A 21,009-nucleotide genomic window follows, 5' to 3' on the forward strand; every position below is an offset into this window, starting at 1 on the left:
ACAAGCAGATGGAGAGGCAGGCAGAGAGAGAGAGAGAGAGGGAAGCAGGCTCCCTGCTCAGCAGGGACTCGATCCCAGGACCCTGAGATCATGACCCAGAGCCAAAGGCAGCAGCCCAACCCAATGAGCCACCCAGGCGCCCCTGTGGATTCATTTCTAAGATGCTTTTCACCTCTAAAATTCTATAACCTTATGAAAATGGAAGTAAAGACAAAAAGATCAGGGTGACCCCGGTCTCATCATTTCACATTTTTCAATGTCTTTACTTCTCAGCTATGCTTTTGAATGAATTTCATTCCACTTTTTTCTCCTTATTTTCGTTTTCAGTGTCTTCTCTTCCACTTCCTGGGACATCAACCATCTCATTTAACACCTCATTCTTCCCTAATCCTTGAAAAATAGAGGTCCACAATCACTTCATCACCTGTAACTGTCTTCAAATTGCTCCCCACGGTTTGCAGGGACAAAGAGGAAGAGAGAAAGATTAAAAAGCCAAATACCCAGAGGAACAGATTTTATAAGTAATTTTATAAAATCTAGTATAGTTATTCACCATCAATGTCATCAAGTATTTAAAACATGCACTTCTGTTGTCTGAGGCCCTGAATTATGAGAAAAACATTCATACTTCCTTCTGAGCTTACTGTGATTCTTTTGGGAGATTAAAAAAAGAGAAAATAATAGAAAATTACAGTTGCCTGGTTACTTGGCTCTAAAGAGAAATGGAGAAATAATGCCCATGTCCTAATTCAAATGAATTGAGGTAGAGGAGCCCTGACAACAATCCCTCAGCAAACATACTGTCACATTTGGCTTTTGAAATGCGAATATAGATTCTAGAACCACAGACCTGGGCAGAACCTTTAGAGAACATTGGATCTTTCATATAGAAAGAATGACATTGAAACCATCACAAACAGCACAGACCCTCCCCAAGAAGACCGTCTGAGAAGAAAACATTATTCCTATCAATCCCTGGGTATCTTTTTCCTTTTTTAAGATTTTATTTATTTAACAGAGAGAGACACAGCAAGAGAGGAAACACAAGCAGGGTGAGTGGGAGAGGGAGAAGCAGGCTTCTGGCCAAGCAGGGAGCATGATTCGGGGCTTGATGTGGGGCTCGATCCCAAGACCCTGGGATCATGACCTGAGCCGAAGGCAGACATATAACCACTGAGCCACCCAGGCGCCCCTGAATTTACTTTCTATTTGCACATGACTACTTCTCCTGATTTCAAGTTTTAGCCAATCTTACCTTAAGTGAAATCTTTTAAAATACTCTACTGTGCAAGCTAATTTCCTCTTCACTGGTCTCAAAGGAGCTAGAGAATACCTAGCCAACCCTTGTGCAACTTTTATAAAGTGAAGTCATTAAATTCCCCTTCCACCTTTTATGGGGTCAACTTATGGGTTTTATTTTTTTTAATTTTTAAAAAACTTTATTTTTTGAGAGAGAGAGAGTGAGCAAGAGAGAGACAGACAGCATGAGCTGGGGGCACGGGAAGCAGAGGGGAAGGGAGAAGCAGAATCTCCACTGAGCAGGAAGCCTGATGCGGGACTCATTCAAGGGTGACCCTGGGATCATGACCTAAGTCAAAGATAGACATTTAACCAACTGAACCACCTAGGCACCCCTGGCTTCTTTTTCTTTTTTTACTTTTTAAATTTTGGTTTTAACATTTTGTTTTGCTAGCCTCCTCTTAAAGTCTTTTTTTCCCAAACTGGGAATTCCTCTCAAGAGGGCCAAACCTGCTTCATTTGTACATGGGACATTTTTGTAGATAGTATTCTCAGTACTGTTTGCTGCATTCCAATATTGTTCCCTTTTTCCTCTCTGCACTATGCAACCTGTAATCTTACTCTGTTATCCCATTTGTTCGATTTTCCACTTAGTGGTACCCACTGAATATTTGTGTGCTCTCTAGCCTGTTTTCCCAGATGACTGAAAACGTCATATATGGCAGACCCAGTGCTAACCCCTTCACACACAGAATTTCATTTAATCCACTCAACCCATTTTATAGATGAAGAAAGTGATTTTCAGAGAAGGTAAAGAATTTATTTTAAGGGGTGCCTGGGTGGCTCAGTCATTGGGTGTCTGCTTTCAGCTCAGGTCATGATTCCAGGGTCCTGGGATCGAGCCCTTTGTTGGGCAGGCCTGCTTCTCCCTCTCCCACTCCCCCTGCTTGTGTTTCCTCTCTCGTTGTCTCTGTCAAATAAATAGAATCTTTGTCTCTGTCAAATAAATAAACAGAATCTTTAAAAAGAAAAAAAAATTATTTAATACCATACACATAGGAAGTGGTCGAGCAGGGACCTGAATCACGACAGTCTAACCCCGGGGACTATATTCTTAACTTACCTATTCAACTGGAAGTTCATATTGTGTATGTAGTGGTTCGCACACCAACAGAGAAAGTCTGAGAGCACCATTAAAAACCCAAGAAAGCCTGGGCTTGGGTTGCCACGTTTGGCAAATAAAAATACAGGCTAATTAGTTAAATGTGCATGTCATATAAATAATTTTTTACTATGTCTCCTGCTATACTTGAGACATACTTATACAAAAAGTTATTAGTTGTTGATACAAAATTCAAATTGGACCAAGCATCGTGTATTTTACTTGGCAGCTTTAGGCTGGGCAACTTTCCAGAGTAGAGACTGGGACTTTCTGACTGAATTGGTATCAAAATGAGTTCTGGGTCAACTGAAATGATCTCTACCCTTGGGGCCAGAATTGCAGCAGTGAATGGATTCTTTAAAATGATAAATTTCCATAGCACCTACCAAGAATCATGCCATGTTTACAAATTAGTTGTTTATTGTTTCTACATTAATAATGGGGGTATTCATCTGAATATATTTTTAGGGTGATCTTGCACTCCATGCACTAGAGAGGGATGTTTTATTTCTTTGTATCACCTATCCTAATATTAGCTATCGCTAAATTTCACTTTAATAAAAAAGTAAATACAAAGAAGAATGATTTTATTTATCAAGACTGAAAATAAAACATATAAATTCACACCTTTAGTGTTGTCTAAAACAATTCCTCCAGCTATCAACCCAAGGTAATTAATCCAGCACATTATTTATAGAGTGATTAATATAACAAGAATCATTTCTCATTTACAGAGGGGGTCATTAAACTGCTGGGGCTCTTTGAAAGTAGAATTACTTTTGATTATTCAATCACCAGCTTACACAAAAGCAGAAATAAAAAGAAACTGAAATTACAAACACAAGCTGATTGACTATTACTTCCTTTCTAAGGAAGCAATAGAAGAGTGGCTTGGACCCTACCAAGTAGAACTAATGAAGTAGCCCGTTAAGTTCACAGACACAGAGCAGCCACTAGTCAACATACAGGTTTATTCTCAACTGAGGATTGAAGTTTATCTTCAATCAAACTTAAAATGTGAAGTCAGTAAGATGATGACCTTACTTTCACTACTTACTCTCTGTAAATGGCAAAGCCAACAGTGCTGAAAGATATATGGACCCAAAGAAATTACAACAGATCATTTAGAAAACAACTTTTTTTTTTTTGGAGTCAATATATTGCCAAAATTCTTTCAATTATATTTTTCCTCCTTCAAGTTAATATGACCACAGATCCCTTCATATTTATTTTATTTTAGTCTTATAAAAACTATTAACAAACTTTGGCTTCCTTGCAAATATTCTGTCCTTATATTAAAAAAGTGATTAAAAACAGTACGAATAGGAACCACTTCTGTAAAGTTTAATGAGAAATATTCAACCAAGGTGCCTTTTCCTTGGAAAAATCCTACAAAAACTGAATTTTATAAAGTTACGTATTTTGATAGAAGTTCCATTTACAAATAGCAGCCATGACTTTACTGCCTACAAATGTGTAGGCTGTCACATTTTACATGTTTAGGATTCCAATGTTTTAAGATCAGATTTTCTAGTGAGTGCTGAAGACACAGAATCACACAGATTGGTTAGTCGTCCCGTGCTGAGGAAACTGCTGACTTCCATGATTTTACTATTCAGGATGGGTGCAGCTAACCGCGGAATTTAAACGGAGGGGCACTATGACATTTCTATTTTTTGTTCAAAGAGGAAGCAACATTAGCATTGAGGGAGGCAGGGGCAGCAGGATTTGACTTCGAGGCTCTTTTGTGGTTAAAGTTTATCAAGTGCAAGGGTCAAGCTGTCACAGGATGTTAGTATTGGGCTTTCAAGAGAAGAACCTGAGCAAACGTGCTATTGAGAGGTGGAGAGATCCTTGCTTTTTGTTCTATTGAAGTAGTGTTTTCTGAGGCCTAGGCAGCAAATCTCAGAGTAGAGGAAGCAGAAAAATATGTATGGGGATACTAGATGTCATGTGTCATGTTGTTCCCAACAAGGGATTAATGGCATCGAAATGGGAGGAGGGTGAGAAGATCTTAATAATGGATACCTATGTTGGCCTTGGGAGGCTCTTCTGCAAGCACTTTCGAGCACAAAAAAACCATCATTGCCAGGAACAGTGGGCTGCTTGCACGAAGTGTGACCAGGACCACTGGTGTGAGAATTCTTAAGTCCCAGAAATGAGAACAGGTAAGGGCAATGCTTGAATTAAGAGGAGTTAACATGTTTCTACCTAAGCAGGCTGCATGCTCCCCAAACTCTCGACAAGCCTGGTGCTACCTGGGAGCAAGCTGGCCCGAATTCTGGGGCCATCCAATAAAGCAGAAGTCTGGGCACGGGACCAAAAATGAGGTGGGCATCTGTGCCAGAAGGTATGGTTCATAGTTTTGCTGAGGGAAAAGGGGTACCGTGGTAGTTTCTTTGGTAGTGGTGGTGGGGGGGGGGGCAGCTAATAACAAGGCCAGACCCTAAGCCGGAGTTTGTCATGGAGAAGACCAACACGCCTGCAAGTGAAAGGGGAGTTAACGTCACAGTCTGGTACACAGCTCACGGCCTACATAAGCTGGAACCCACCTCCTCCCTCTGATTTCAGGATATAAGAAAACCTTCCTTTCACGGTTGGTCTTCTCCATCCCAAATCTCCCAGAATGACACAAAATTTTCCTAACTAGAAATGGGGAAAAACAAAACAAAACCAAACCAACCAACAAAAACCACCCCAAACCATTCGAACAGATTTTGATGCAGCCCTTCCAAGCCAGGGACCTGGGCATGAGCTCGTGATGTGTACCCCACAACTGTCTCTGGAGGTAGGACATTCGGTCTGACCCCTGTGTGGCTGCTGGCGCCCTAGACTTCAAAACACATGCTACTAGCGGGTTCCCTTTTTATCACTCCGTCAGACCGACTGCCTGTAGGCTGTAAGACCAGGAGATCCTTCGGGTGTCTTTCCTCCGTCCCCAGAGGCGCTCTTGGACAGAGAACCTCCATGGTGAGAAAGATGCCAGGCCTCAAGGAACACATGCACTTTGCCAAGCAGGTACCACGCTGGCTGAGAGACAGAGCGACCCCCTTGAGCAGCTAGTAAGACACTTGGGTTGTTTGTGCCTATCTTCCTAATGCTGAGTGAAATCAACGAAGAGATTCGAGAGGGGAAAAAAAAAAATCACAGAACAGGTGAAGAGTTTTAAGAAGAATTGTGGGTGATGCCCAAACCCGGACTCTGGAATGTAGTCAGAAATCGCTGCTTTTTAAGCCCTGGGGTGGGGAGGGTAGGAGAGAGAAGCTTGCAAAACCTAGCACCAGTCCTTCCTTGTGAGAGCTCCAGAGAGCGCGCTGCCAAAACGACTCCCATGTGCCGCCAGAAATACCAGCAAAGCCCATCGTTCTCGGCAGCTGCTGCCCCCAGCTCAGGGCAGACTCACAAGCACACAGCTACTCAGCGGCTGAGCCTTCCCCACAGGCATCCTTGGAGGCAGAGGTGAGAAAATTGGGCTGCCTTTCCCCAAATGGGGAAAAGCAAATCACCTGGAGGCCACACCCTCTATCTCTCCCCCTCGGTAATGATCAAATCCCTCCTTACGCCAGCGTCAAAGGGCTAAAATGAGTGTCTGGAGGGCAAAGGTCAAACCCACGATTCGCCCATCTTAACAGAAGTCACATGACCCGCTTACCTGAATAAGACCCCAAATCATCAATCCCAGCCCTCCCTTCCCAGGAAGGGGAATAGATTTAAATCCATTTCTTCTTTTTGCTCCACAGAATGTGGAAGAGAGTCAAAGCAGGTAGTGTGGGAGGGAGGAGCATCCCGGTTCATCATTCAAAAATAAAGATCTCTTGTAAGTGTCATCTGAGGTTGTATACAAAAACTTTCAATTCTCCTCCGGGTCTACGTCCAAGGGCTCATCATCGAAACTCAGCTTGTCAGCCAACCCCTCGAACTGCTTGCCCAGACCGCCTGCAGAGTCCACGAACATGTTCGGGATGTCTTTGCCGAAGTAAATCTTGCTGTTGGAAGCGATGGCTCTGTACTTCATCAGCTGCAGGTACTCCGGCGTCAGCTTCAGCTGGAAGAAACAAAGCAGAGCCCAGGTGGAGTCCGATCCGGGACAGCTCTGGGGGGCACCCTTCACAGAGGGTCTCTGTCCAAGCAGTGCGCCCCCTGGACTCTTCCAGGCCTCACGGCTCTCCGAGTGACGGGGCACTAATGGATCTGCGCGGTCAGAGCTGCCAGTCTGAGGAGTTTCTGTTTCACACGATGATACAACTTCTGCGGAAGCTCGGCTCAGGGGATGGGCAGCCCCTGTGCCCCACAGCACAGCGGCCATCCCTTCTGGCCAGGAGGGCCTTTGCCGGTGGCAGCCATCCGACATCCGGAGCTCTCAGACAACATTAGTGCAAGGCCAAATAGACTTTCCCCTCCCCAGGTGGCCCAGGGTTTTACCTTGTTGGCTTCGGCCAGCTTCATAGCAGTGTAGCACTCCGCATCGGCCTTCGCCTTCTCCCGGGCCAGGAACGCAGCATCTGTGGGCAACAGGGCAGCGAGTGCAGGGCAGAGGCCACCAGAACACTGGGCCCTGGGCCCTTCCCCTGTCTGCCTCTGTGACCTCGGGGAGACCGAGGTTTTTTTTTTTTTTTTGCCTCTGTGCTTTGGTTTCCTCTGTTGCAAAATACGGAAAGAGGAGTTTTTCCCTATTTCACAAGTCGTGGTTGAAAATCAACCATGATGAGGAGGTGCCTGGATGGCATCCCCCTGCGGTGGGGACTAAAGATGAGCAAGGCCGCTGCTGTGCCCAGCAACCTCTCTGACAGCAGGCTCCGGAGAAGCACTGCAGCCCACCGATGCTTCTGTTTCCCCGCACTGACTCCTCTTGCCGCTCCTCTGCGTGGAAGCCGCATGGGGCCTGCCCCCACCTCGAGCCTCAGAGCTCTCCACCTCATCCCTCTTGCGGGGCTCAGCAAAAGCCCCAGGAGCCCAGCTGGAGGTGACCCCACCTAAAGAAACAGCTGGGTCCCTCTCCAACTTTGTTTCCCTTTTTATTTCCATCGCTCATTTCAAAAAGGTCCTTGTTAACAGTGAGCAAGCTGGCACAACTCTAAACAAGGCCACTATACACCCCGGTCCAGACCAACACCTGTTTGGACAAAGTCCTATTTCAACCTCCACTGCGCGTGCGACACTTTTCCTCAATCTGATGAGATGCGCTTTCTGTCGAGCTGATGCAAAACTTTTGCTTACTCCCTTGCCCTGGGAATGAGGCCAGCCTCCCGTGAGCGATATCTGTAGCCAAAAGCCTGGTAAGGACAGCCAGTCTGCGGGTGGGTTCTTCCTGCCCACCCCCAGCGAGACCCTGGGCGGAAGGAGGGTGGAGTCTGGCAGGGGTGCTGGCTGCAGGTGGCTGTCAAGTGGCCTGAGCACCTGATGACATGTTTTTACAAGAAATAAGAATGTCTTGTTTTGCCAAGAGCTCCCTAATGAGGAGCCACTGACCTGTAAAATCCTAGCTGGCTCCTTACCAGGCCTTCTCAAAGCCTGACAGGTCCCACAGTGAGTCCAAGTGGGCATAGGACTTGGAAGGTGGGCCTCAAGGGCCCATTTTTGTCCTAGAATTTGCTTGATTTAAGGCACCACATGAAGGAAAGGGTAGGTGGTGGGAACGAGCTGAGGGCTTAGGGGCAGGGAACTGAAGGTGAACAGAGTTCAGAAAAGCCAGCAGAGAAAACCTTCTCCAGCTCCAGTGCTATTGGTGCTGAAAAGGTGTCCCTTTCACAGCTGCCTTGGTATTCATGACAGGTGTTTGCTGTGGTGTTTGCTGACGTGCACGGGGGCTACGGAAGGCACAGGGAGGAGCTGCAGTTCTGGCCTCACCTCTTTGCTCACTTCCTAGGCTCTGAGACCCTTGCCAGAGAGCAGGACCTTCAGTGATTTCCTTTTTCCTTAGGCATCACATGAGTGCGCCTAGCCGCACGCAGTGGACGTCTGCTGAGTGAGCGAACGCTCTCTGAAATGGAAAACTGATGCCAGCCTGGCCCGTATCTCCCCCAAAGTCGACTCAAAGCACAGAGAAAAAGTGATTTTCCAAAGAAATCATCACATCTTAGAACAAAGATGAAAGTATGAAGGAAATGACCGTCTCACCCCCTTGTCACAAGGTGGGGCCCGAGGAAACCTTGGGCATTCACGTCATCTGTGCTCACCTTCAATTTCTGAAATCTTCTTCTCCGTCTCCTTCTCCATCACCTTCTGCCCATAGGTGATTTCTGCGACCTGAGCCACTTTTTCTGCCTCTACAGGAAGAAAGTTGAGAAAAGGCTCAGAGCTTTGGTATTTCAAAAGCTGGACTCTTTGACCCTTCACGAGTCTCTGATGCAGGCCGGTGGGTTAGCTCAGAAGGAGAGCCCCGCGAGGGGCACAGGTGGGCTGTACCAGTGAGGGCAGTACCACGACATCGGCACAAGACAGTAAACGGAGAGACCTGGGCCCCATGACAGAAGCGAGGAGCAGGCTCTCACCTCTCCTGTCACAAGGGTATTTCTCCTGAACAAATAGGCTAAGGAGTAAGATACTCTCCAAACAGTTTCTCCCTACCACTTCACTTTGGGAAGCAGTTAGTCACTGTTGATAATCCAGTGTAGTGGTTACGAACCAGGTTCTGGACAGAGTCCCTGGGGTTGAATCCCGTTTCTACCAGTTACTTGCCATACGACCCTGGGCACGTTATTTAAACCCTCTGGTCTTTGATTCGGGAAAATGAGGTTAACGATAGAACTTATGTCACCTGGTGGTTGTAAGGAGTACATGTGAGCACATGTAAGTGCTTAGAAAAGTACATGACCCATGATACCTGCTCGACAGGTTATCAGCCATTCTTATTATCCGTTTATGCATTATGAAAAAGGTTCTTTTCATTTCAAACGTAAGGAGAGACTCAAAATGCACTGCCCCTAGCTGTGATCTGATGACTTCCACTCTGTTTCTGGGAGTACGAATGCCACTCCTGCGCCCCAGCAAGGGTTTGGAGGGCTGTGTGATCTAACAGTGCCCGAGGCTACCTCTCAGCTTCCCACCACCCCCACCAGCCCCCTTTGCCATGTGAGGGGATCGCAGAACCACATTCAGACCGATGAGGGCCTTCTTCCGCTCCGTCTCAGCTTCCTTCTCCACCACCTTCTGTTTCTGTGCTGCAATGAGAAGCTTCGTCTTCTCACTTTCCCTGATGGGGGAAAAAAAAGCTGTGAGGCCACCATAGAAGAAGCTACTGAGGAACTTCACTGTCTCCCAGAGAAGCCAGACTTCCGCTGAGGAGAGGCAAACTGAGTTTGTCCTGTCTCCTGGAAGGCTGTTCAATGTCCCAGGGAAAAGCAGGTCTGTTGCAGACAGTAACACGGCTCTCTTTCACCTCCAAAATAACTCATTTGTGGGAAATAAAGTATAATTTACTTTGGTAAAATGCACCTGCCTGCCCACTTAAACACCTTTTGCTCCTATCGTCTTTGATATGACCCAGGAAGCACAATGTCCCCTGGCCCTGTAAAAAGCAGCACTGCTGGGAAGGGCTTCTCCTGTGGCTCTCCACCACAGCTACGGAGCCCAGGTGACCATCCAGACGCACCTGCTCCATCTCGCAGAGTGATGGGCTGTAACGAATACTCAAGAAGGCAATGAGCTCCTGGCGCGGCTTCAGTTAACTTTGGGATGGGATGAGGTGGGGGCGGGGCGGGCGAGAGTGGTGGGTGTAGCTTGGGCAGCAGAAATACTCACATCAACTCGTAGTTTCTGCGGATCGCCTCAGGGATATTGGGCTTGGTCACCCGCACAGCCTGGAGGAGGAAAACAGCACAGGAAGGTGAGGGTGGGGAGGGACAGAAGCACCGCCCACTGGCCCTTCATCTTCCTGCACAAAAAGGACATCCTCTGGAAGGGGGGGGATGCCCCTGCAGCAGAGCAGGCTCCCACTGTGGCCATGCTTACTTGGATGACAAGCCCAGGGGCCATGGAGGTCAGGTCCTGTTGTAAAGCCAGCTTGAGGTTTTCGTCAATCTGATCTGGAATCAAGAAAGACGGCAAGAGTTGTGGTTACATATAGGGTGGAGGAAAGCATGGGGGTAGAGCACAAACTATACCACCAGCTCAAGAATGCACCCTACGGGCCAAAGGGCTTTCCAAGGCAGAGGGCTTATCAGAGCCCAGAAATCTGAAGATCCTTGGCACATCTTTCAAAGAAACAGGCCTCTGCAGCCACTCTGTGCAAGCTGGATGTGAGAGCATGCTTTTCCTGTGGCCTCCACATAAAATCACGGAGGCTGCAGAAAATAGCAACCTAGGGGCACCTGCGTGGCTCAGTGGGTTAGGCCTCTGCCTTCGGCTCAGGTCATGATCTCAGGGTCCTGGGATCAGGTGGGGAGCCTGCTTCCCCTCCCCCTCCCTGCCTGCTGCTCTGCCTACTTGTGATCTGTCAAAAAAAAAAAAAAAAAAAAAAAAAACTTAAAAAAAGAAAATAGCAACCTTGCCCAAAAGGAAACTGAGCTTTAATAAGAAAAAGGACAAACAAGTCTTGCACATTTCTTGAGTCAGGCGGCAGCCTTTTCCTAGACAATAGCAGCTAAAGAGAAGCCAGGCAGCCTGTTTTTGAGAGGAAGGAAGGTGGAGTGGCTATGCTAGGTATTTCGGAGAGAGCCAAGCCATTGAAATCCAGTCATTTGAGAAGTTTCTGGAAGAAAAATAGACTCTGACGTCAACGAAAGCCCCAAGAAAGACTATTTCCATTAAGAACTCCATCAAAGAACACAGTGGGGAAAATGAAAATTTATGGTTCTGGAAATGAGCCCGAGTCTTTTGATAGTCGTTTGCTTTGGCCCTGATTGCTCTGTGTGGAATTCACATGGGAGCTGTTTCACAGGCAAGTGTAGGAAGAGCTCTGACAACCCCTCCCAACCCCCCCTCTTTGTGGCCGGGATCCTACAGCCCCCATAGCTGCCCTCTCTGGCCGGGCCTTCTCTTCCTGAGCCCTGCCCAGGAGGTCCTCGGTAAGACCTTGGACGGTGCTGAGAAGACTCCACAGAACCAGGTTAGGACATCCGAATTGAATCACCTCCCTGTCAGATGCCACCCACTTTAAGTGGCTGTTTTTGGCCACTAGTGCCCAAAAAACAGGGGCCTTTGAGGAATGGCAAGTGGAACTCCGGGCCTTTAAAAGATGCCCAGACCAGACTGAGGCCCACAGAAGTTCAGTAATGTGTTCATGCTAGTTAGGAGCCAAAATAATACATTTGTTTAATTACTATGCTTTAATTTTTAGGGCTGTTTTATGCTTTAAAACAACACTACTTTCAACTGTCTGATCGGTAAGCAAGAGATTTTAACGTTTCCACACAGTGGATATGCTCTCACAAGCCTCTTAGCATGAGGGAGAAATGCCCAGAAGGCAGCACCTCAGACCTAGTATGTGTTTAACAACTTGACAGCCACAGATAAACATCACATTTCATATTTTTTTTCTTAATAGGATACCAACCAAACTTTGAGATGTTCTGTGCCCTCCCTAAGTTAATAATAAATAGTCATTTATTAGGCCAAATTATATCTGACTTAAAGCAGACAACCGTGGTCCTGGGCTCATAACTTTCCAGGAAAATCTGGAAGAAATATTTTGCCACAGGGCACCTGGGTGGCTCAGTGGATTAATCATCTGCCTTCAGCTTAGGTCACGATCTCAGGGTCCTGGGATGGAGTCCTGCAGGGCTCTCTGCCTACTTGTGATCTCTCTGTCAAATAAATAAATAAAATATTAAAAAAAAAAGAAATATGTTGTTAGGTGGTTTATTATGAAAGTAATATCGGTAATAAGTTGTTTATACATTATAGTCATGCAAATAAATGCAGATTAGGTTACATTACACAAAGAGATTGCCACAGGTCATTGCTGAATAAGAACTACGTAGTGTTTTGTAGGACAGGCATAGAGGAGGCATCAGCGTAAGCAGGGATGAGAATTACACAGTCATGTGGGAGGGAAGTCAGGGCCATGAGTCCTGAGAGGACAGACACAGCTAGTGGAAAACCTCCCACGTTTTAGGAATGGGAGTAGAGACATGAATTCCTCCTTTACAGACACAAATAGGTTCTAACCAAGGCAGTGTTTTTGCTTGAAAGATGTAACTTTAAAAAGAAAGAAAATTTCAAAGCAATTACATTTTCCCAGCTTCACTGTACAAGAAGTTTCACTAAGCTACTAAGTTTATCTCTTGGGCAATATGAAATTTTTTTTTTCTTTTTTAAAGATTTCATTTTTAAGTAATCTCTACATCCAGTGTGGGGCTCGAACCCACGATCCCGAGATCAAGAGTTGTGTGCTCCACCGACTGAGCCTGCCAGGTGCCCAGACAGTAAGAAGTTTTCTATTGCAAAACAATTTCATATTTTCATTTTCTCTTCATGGAAGTTACAGTCCTTTGTCTCTTGTTGTTTCAAACGCTTTAAAGTGTTCTTTTAATTGCACAAGTTCTAAAACCAGGGCTAGAGAGAAACTAAATACTTTTTTTTTTTTTTAAGATTTTATTTCTTTACTTGACAGAGACAGACACAGTGAAAGAACACAAGCAGGAGGTTGTGGGAGAGGGAGAAACAGGCTTTCCTCCAAGCAGGGAGCCCAATGTGGGGAACAATCCCGGGACCCTGGGATCATGACCTGAGCCAAAGGCAGACACTTAATGACTGAGCCACCCAGGCGCCCTGAGAAAACGAAAGCTATTTTATAAAGTGCTCTTAGTTTGAAGTTAAAACCAAAAACCAAAAACCAAAAAACTAGTAATAGCAAATTCACAGAATTTTTCTTTAAAGCATGCTGAATTCAAACCCTGTAAAGTGAATTTAGATTTATTTTCTATTGCAGAGAAATTAGAAGTGATTCTGAAGACGACCCGAATCAGAAATGTGGGCAAGGGGCTCCCTCACTGAACTCATGGGCAGCACCAGGGGTCCCTCCCCGCTCCTATCTACTCTGCGAAACATTCTATCAGGGTCCTTTTTAATGAAGAGTCCTGGGAAGAGACATTGTCCAGTCCTAGTATCAGGAATAGTTGTACTATCATTTACTCTTAGCACTGGCCACTAGAAAACTTCTGGCAGCAAGCTTCAAGAGAACACTTAACCACAAAAGAGCTCGAACAATTACTGAACTGTTTCTTTCTCTTGTTGCTGAAGTCAGGCTATGTTTACTCTGACTGGTAAAAAAGCTCAAAAAGTGTGTACGTAAGCATGTGGATTCTTTTAAGTGTTTTCCTATTCATCTCTATGCATGCAGGCTTCAGGAAACTAGGAACTTTAAGCAGCTCTGGTCCTTGTCCCGCTTCTAGAATTAAATGTGAGCCCCACTGTCCTCCTCACCTCTCCTGGAGGCCCTTCTTTCAGTGTGGCGGACAGAGAAGCACTCTGAAGCGAGAGCCAGGAGAGGGGGGGTCTAGCCTCAGCTCTGCTAAGAAATAGTTCTAAAACTTCCTTTTTGGGCCTTCGTCCCCTCACCTGAAAATGAGGGTTTTGGGGTGGATCATCTCTAAGGTTCTTCTAGAATGCACTCTGTCTTCATTACAGAAGGCTGTTTTAGGGATAGTCGCAATGCTCTGCCTTCCAGTCCTCTGATTCGGGCCAGGAGTCCTCTAGTCCATGTACGCCTGTGCGCAAGGCTCACCGGCTTTCATGACCTTCTGCCACTGTCATCAACATTTTCTAGAAGTTCTGCTTGGGACCAGTTCCCAGGCACTGGCTTCTTTGACACTTCCTATCCCTGGGAACCCATCCTCCCCTACGATAGCTCACAAGTAGGCGGTGGCGGGTACAGCGGTGGAGGCAGGCTACGGCCAGCAGAGGCTTTCTTACCGAAGAGCTCTATGTAGACCTCCTGAAGGGTGTGCACACTGCAGAACTGGTTCAGCTCGTGGTGGATCTTATTGAAGATGAGAGCCTTGTCGTAGTCAGCAGTGTAGTTCTTCACGATGTCATACACTGGGAGGGAAGGCAGGACTGCAGTCAGAAAAGGCAGGACTCCCTTTCTCAGACACAGCAGCTCTCCCCGCCGGAGGTGCTGAGACAGACGCGGGGTGGCAGTGCGGATGGGGGGAACATGCTGGGCAAAGCAAGTCGGTGGTGAAGGTCAACTGGAAAAACGTACCTGCATTTGGGACCAAGAAGTTCACCACTTCAATTCGGTCAAAGTAGATCATCACACCACCACTGTTGGGGGAAGAAGGAAGAAAGAAGTCACCAGTAGGCTCTGGAACAGAGTGCCGTCTCTAGGTGATGGCATCAGGTGTGTGACCTGGCAGAAAAGGAGCAGAGGAGTTCACGGGAGGCCGGAAGGCACGAGATCTCCAAGTAGGAATCTTCCAAGCTTAGAGCAAGAACACCATCTCCCGAGAAACCACACCTCCTCAAAGTATCTCCATAAGGAGAAAAGTAAAACTTCTGGGTGCCACTAGGAAGAGGACAGTTCGTATCTGCTGAATCTGCAATGCCTTTTGATGGGAAAAGAAAAGTGAAGGATTTCTCAGCATTTAGAAGGCCACCGTGGGACTCAAGGGTCACTGTTTCTCCCTTTGTCTTGACCATCACTTTGGTTCAGCACTTCCCTCTCCTGGCACATATTCATAAGAAATAATTTTAAGCATACAGAAACGCTAAAAGAACAATACAACTCACATGCATACATGAACACCTACGTTTAGCAATCGCTAACATTTACCTTACAGATTGCTCTGCTTTTTATGCTGAACATTTCAAAGTGAGTTGCCGTCATGATACTCTTTCTCCCTTAACATGTCAGTGAGCAACATGCACTGAGGTATAATGACATCCTTCTATGTCCCAAATCTAAGAAAATTAACAATAATTTCTCAACGGCCTCTAATACCAGATCCTTATTCCAGTTTCCTGTTGTTCCTGTTAGGGACTGAATTGTGCGCCCTCCAAAAGTCCATTTGCCGAAACTCTTAAAAGCCCCCTGTCACTGTATTGAGTTAGACAGGGCCATAAGGCGGTAATTAAGACTCCATGAAGTCATAGGGGTAGGTCCCCAACCCGATTGGACTGGTAAAGGAAAAGGGGCAGACACCAGAGATTTTCTGCCTGTGTGCACCCAGGAAAGGCCACGTGAGGACACTGCAAAGTCACCATCTGCAAGCGAGGAAAAGAGGCTTCACCAGAGACGAAGCCTGCTGGCACCTTGGACTCTGTTTCCGTTCAGTCTGTGGCCCTCTCTTATGGCTGCCCGAGCTGACTCAGCCAGTCCCCGTCTTTCATAGATGGTATTTTTGAACCAAGTTCTAATTAAGGCTCACCATGCCTTTGTTTATATCTTTTAGGTCTGCTTTCCAACCCAAAGCTCCTCCCTGTGATGCCACCAGGTCAGCTGTCCCGTGAGATGCCCTAATTCTGGATTTGCCTGAATGTTTCCTTGTGGTGGTGGTTTGTGATTCTATTCCAATTTGGACCTTCTTTACTTGTCACCCAGACCACTGGAGTGGTGTTCTGTTTGGATTTCTAGACCCTGAGGTCAGCCCTTACCTTTACAACATTCCCCAGCTATCAAGTCATTTATCTGCTAAGAGCTTTTAGTGGATCTTCACTTATAACGGAAAAAGCCTACACTCAGCACAGAATTCAAGGTCCTCCTGAACCTGCGTACCTTCTGTGATTTTTCCTATGGCACCACATGTGCTCATCAAATCGGAGTCAAGGGAGCAAGGAGGCAGGGAATTTGGTAAGACCACCGAGAAGGAATGCTTCTCCCTTCACTGTCTCTAACAGTGAGCGCTAACAGCCAGTCCTTCCGCCGACATAGGCTTACCCCATTCACCCCAGGCAGCTTACCTAGTCCCGCAAGGCACATTCTTCACTTCATCTGTCTGCAGTGTGGTCTAGAGACAGAGAAGACATAAAATGGCTATAAAATGGGCCACGAGGAGTAAAGTAACTTAGTTTTGGAATCCCAATCGCCTGGTCCTTGAGGTTATCTGGGTTGACCTTTGGCCTTGTTAAACAAGAATACTCTGTCTAATCTTCTTTATTTACACAGGGTGTCTGACTCAGAGGAACAAAGGTACCTACCCCAGCTTCACTGTAAGTGAATCACCATATGCACTAGCTGTGTAATAATGGTTTCGTTCAAAAAAAGAAAAAAGAACTTGGATGAGGAGTTCTAAGATCGCTTTATCTCCACTGTCCTACTTTCACTAGTTTTGGAACTAGAGGATTCTGTATTTAACCTGGCTCAGCCCTTCTCAGCACTACTGTGAGACTCCTAAGATCCTGGGCACAAACGCACTCTGAAAACCATCGAGCACCGGAGATGGCAGAAGAAATGAACAGGGAGAATGCTGGTGTCCCAGGATATTTTCCTCCTGTCCCAGGATATTTTCCTGAGTCGGTTCAAAAATCATCCTCTACGTCTTATCCCTCTTAGCTGGACATACTTCAAAGATGGCTAGTCTATCTGAGCCAGGCCTTCTATCTGTTATAATTAATCCTAGTCTTCCTTGAGACGTCAGCCCACTTCACCAAGGCCAACTTTCCTCTCCCCCCACCCCTCAAATTACATTCACATCTATAAGTTCAAATAAGAACCAGCAAAATTACCATGTTTTATTCCCATTTATCTAGGTAACCTGTGACTGAAAACACACAGACCCACACATCCTACTGTCCTTCTTTATCTTCAGCACATTCTTCTCTGGCTCTACCTTGACGTGAAGAAATAATTCCCAGCTGGGGCCGATGGGTCAAGGCAATGACCCCATTCAGCCATTTCAACAATCAAATAAAGCTCCAGAGTATGCGGTTCATGGGGCCTCATTCTTTCTATAGACACGATACATTACATATATACATTCCTTGAAGAGGCATTTACTCATCTAATGGGAAATAATTCCAAATCATTTGTTTGCCAACACCCCAAACCTGCAGAGGCCCAAACATGCCCCACAAGCCCAGTTCACCTGCACCGACTTATATGATGTGATGAAAGGAAGCATGAGATGGAAACCCGGGCCGCTGGTGGAAGTCAGAAGGGCTCCGCCTCTGCAGAGGAGAGAGAGGAGGTTTAGCAAGAGCTAGCAATGACAGCAATTACTATTTGCACCCACCTCCTCTACGCCCCCATAAACATCTCATACAGAATGACATGTGCCCGAGCCATGTCCGTAGACCCCTTCCTCTCAGCTCAACCCTGACATTCTAGGAAGCCTGATGGTAAAACACAAAACCATTATTCATGCTTTCGAGGCAGGAAAAATAGGCTTATGGGCCAAATGGAATGAAGACAGCAGGATCCCTGGCAATCCTTAACAGAAGGGGAAGTCTGTTTTACTTGGTCATACCCGTTGAGTTTGTGGCAATCCTTGGGGGGCAGTTAAGTCCGGTAATACATTTACCGACTAACTGCACTAATACTGGAGTCAAGGGACACGAACAACCAAAAGAGTAATTTTAAGAATGCTTTAAAAATCATCTGCATACCTTTTTTGGGCAGTAGGGTGACCTTCAGAACCAAGTTATATGTAAAGGGTAACAAAATTAAAAGCCTTTTTTGGGCACAAATGAGCAGCAGGTGGGGAGAAATAAAGGGGAGAACGGAGCCCAATGAAACTTAGAAATTGCTATTGACAGTCCAGGAATAGGCATCTTGGGCACATATAAGGGGTTCATAATGGCTTAAAGCAAAAAACTTGAGTCACGGAGGTTACTGAGAGGAAAGCAACCCAAGATTTATAAGTGTTTCTTTGCTTTGCATCCCCCCCCCCAAAACAAACAAACAAAGAAAAAAACCCAGCAACAGAGATGCAATGGGCTCCTCTTTCTTATAAGAATCACTACTCTTGGGCTTGCCTTGATTGATATAGATCAGTCTGAAGGATTCCTTTTTCCTGAAATGTTAATTTTCAAGAGTGGGTATAAACAAGCAGAGCAGGCTAGCTCCTCGTTTCCATCAAGAACTAGAACTCATGGGAGGTAACCTTGTGGCACCAAGATTCCGGGGAGGGATGCAAGAGAAAACAATGTTTCAGAGAGGATCTGCAAGCACTGGTTTCCTTTAGATTTTGTCTCTAAATCTTTAGACACATTTATTGTCCACCACCCATGGCATCAACTTAAGACAATTAAGCTTTAGAGTCACGTTTATATATGCATATAAGAGTGTGTGTGTGTATGTCCCTTTCATGGTCACTGACACCACAGCTCCATCTAAAAAGACTCCTTTATTCAACAGACACAGATAATCAACAGAATCTGCTAGACAGTGACGAGGAAAGAGACATTTAACAGGGAGCTGCAAGCTTCTGTCTCTTCCTTACCTGTAATACACCCCAATATGTCCCTCTTCTATCTTGTGCACAGCTGAGAAGAGAGATGCACAAAAGAAACTGGTAGCCACAGCCACAACTGCTCCCAACTGAGCCATCAGCGAACCTGTATCCTAGGGAAAAAGACGCAGGAAAACGTGGTCCAACACGTAGGAGAGAAGTCACAACGGGGAGAGGACCCCACTAAGCTGAGCTCCCTGAAGTGGCTCAGGCCCAGCCTGTTGTACTATGGCTAGCCTGTTGTACCAAGGCTAGATGTCCAACTCTCTTCATCTTGTTCTCAGGCAACATTCCCACTCCTCCCCCAGCTGTGGGATCATATTCCCTACCTCCCCCAGGAGGCAGTTGCTCCAGATACAGCGGGGCCCCAAGAGAGAACCAGTGCCAGTTGGGCAGCGTTCAGAACACAGCCTTCTCTTCCTGTGAACACGAATGTGCTGTCACTGGAGTCACTCATGCTAGTAAAAGGGAAGAGAGGCAGCTGCAGTATGTTGCCCAAATTACAGAGGATGTCAAATGACAGGCAGTTGTGGCTATGTAATTCTGGTCAGAGCCTCCCAGTCCTAATTGCCTGCCATTTCAAAGGAAACCATTATTTACTCCTTTCAGATGCTGGAGCGACAGAGTCAGCATGTGAGCAGAGTTCACATGATGGGATTCTCTGGCCTTTCGTCCACCTTCCCAATTATTCCTTTGGATCCAAACCGGGGAGGGCTCTGAATACACCCTCCCACACACCTGCCTGGCACTTTGCACCTGACAGGTCCCCCAGGCCCATGGTTAGAGGAGAAAGAGGGTTCTCCAGGGTGGGCTGACTAGGATCCTGGGACCAACTGCGTTCAAGCACCAGGATAAGAAAGAGCTGGCATCTAGAGACTCATTTCCTAAACAACGAAGGCTCTGGAAAAACGATGGTTGGCAGCAAAGTTCACAGTCTGGCGTGCCTGGGCCCACCCGCGCAGGGCGTGGATTCTGCCTCCCGGGGCTCACACAGCTCGGGCTCAGACGTCTACGAGGCGCTTATTTTACCGTGGCGGACTCCAGCTACCGATCTGCAGCTGCGTCCTTTCTGCAAACGCCCCCACCCCCACCCCGCCCTCAACCCGCGCCCCTTCCCTGCCCTCTTCGGAGAGAGGGTCGCGCGTCCCTAGCGCCCTGGGGCTCGCGGGGAAGGGATGGAACAGAAAGGGGTGGCTTTCTCGCTCCTGAGGGAGAGAGGCTGCGGGAGCTGGGGCCCCGGAGAACGGCTGATGAGCTTCGGCCGGGAGCCGCAACTAGGCCCAGTGCGCACACTAAGGGGCGGGGGCCGCGTACCAAGCTGTCCCTCCAGGCGCTCCGTACTCTTCCGAACCCCCGTGCAACCGTAGAAACCGCCACGCCCTCCACACGCTACTTCCTTCCGGGCCCGTCGCTTTGATGACGCCATTAGTTCACGCGAGAAGAACACCCTTTCCTTAGGTCGTCAGTCCCACACCCCGCCCTCCGAGCTGTCAGAGTCCGTGCTTGGCCGCCAGAGGGCGCCGGCGCCCCGGTCCGGCCCGTGAGGACCTCGAGTTAGGGTTTCCAGGTTGGGGACCCGTGCCGAGTACTTGGAGAGTGACGCGGGGGAAGGACGCTCGTGGCCTCGGGTGCTGAGTGCCGGAGGGGGTCTCCTTCCGAGGTTCTAACTTTGGAATTTGCTCTGGGTTCCCTCCCCCTCATTGGGTCAAGTGTGTTGTTTTTCGGAGCAGGTACCCGCGAGTAGCACCCGCTGTTGCCCTCTGCTCGCGCTTGCCTATTGCGCCGCTGAACGGAGCACATCTTTTCAAGCGTGGATTAGCCCCAGTGCGTCGTTCATCACACACAGTCCCTATTTTGAATTGCCCTTTATACTTTTCCAGGAGCCTTGGTCTTTGAGACCCCCAGAGCACCATTCAGCAGCTTAAGAAGGAATTATCCCCGTTTTAGTGAACAGAATCTTGAGCTCAGTGAGATGCAAGGGTCGCGGTGGATGACAGTCCCCTCGACGCTTCCTTAACATCTGGAGCTTAACTGCCTTTGTAACACCGGTCCGCAGGGCTGGCCGTTGCGTGCGGTCTCCCCCAGGCTGGACTGTGGGTTTCCTTGAGGGCGGGGACCGCGTCTGCACTTCCCATGCGTAGGTGCTCAGTAAATGCGGACCGAAGGCGCAGTGGCTCCGGGAGCGGGATCTAGGTCTCCTGTGTCCTAGTCTAAGGGCATCCCGTCGTCCGCTGCCTTGGCGGTTCAGCAGCAACACATCGGGACATTTCTAATTCA

At 47.3% G+C, this 21,009-nt stretch overlaps 1 protein-coding gene across 6 annotated transcripts; it reads right to left on the reverse strand.

Annotated features, from left to right (window-relative positions):
- Positions 1-2,971: 2,971 nt before the first annotated feature.
- On the reverse strand, positions 2,972-20,154 carry ERLIN2 (ER lipid raft associated 2). 6 transcript variants are annotated; one of them, XM_004758257.3, is made up of 13 exons: positions 20,047-20,137; positions 19,062-19,152; positions 18,724-18,845; positions 17,368-17,449; positions 16,244-16,290; positions 14,547-14,608; positions 14,255-14,380; positions 10,352-10,425; positions 10,142-10,200; positions 9,502-9,593; positions 8,578-8,667; positions 6,824-6,903; positions 2,972-6,446 (listed from the first exon to the last, which is right to left on the reverse strand). In XM_004758257.3, the coding sequence occupies exons 3-13, from the start codon at positions 18,828-18,830 to the stop codon at positions 6,252-6,254; spliced, it is 1,014 nt and encodes a 337-aa protein (XP_004758314.1). In that variant the 5' UTR covers positions 18,831-18,845; positions 19,062-19,152; positions 20,047-20,137; the 3' UTR covers positions 2,972-6,251. The 6 variants fall into 6 exon arrangements, with proteins under 6 accessions (XP_004758314.1, XP_004758313.1, XP_004758311.1 ...); XM_004758256.3 differs by having other exon boundaries at positions 19,062-19,190; positions 20,047-20,136; XM_004758254.2 differs by lacking the exon at positions 20,047-20,137 and adding an exon at positions 19,762-20,039.
- Positions 20,155-21,009: the final 855 nt, after the last annotated feature.

The sequence above is a fragment of the Mustela putorius genome, unplaced genomic scaffold (assembly GCF_011764305.1).
Source record: "Mustela putorius furo isolate JIRA1106 unplaced genomic scaffold, ASM1176430v1.1 tig00003976_pilon_pilon_pilon, whole genome shotgun sequence".
Classification (NCBI taxonomy): domain Eukaryota; kingdom Metazoa; phylum Chordata; class Mammalia; order Carnivora; family Mustelidae; genus Mustela; species Mustela putorius.

Excerpts from the sequence above, each read along its gene's own strand:
- ERLIN2 (XM_004758255.3), bottom strand. The coding sequence starts at position 18,830 with ATGGCTCAGTTGGGAGCAGTTGTGGCTGTGGCTACCAGTTTCTTTTGT. Across the intron at positions 14,381-14,546 it reads CTTCTTGGTCCCAAATGCAG|TGTATGACATCGTGAAGAAC; the intron begins GTACGTTTTTCC and ends CTTCCCTCCCAG. Across the intron at positions 9,594-10,141 it reads CGCAGAAACTACGAGTTGAT|GGAAAGTGAGAAGACGAAGC; the intron begins GTGAGTATTTCT and ends TTCCCCCATCAG.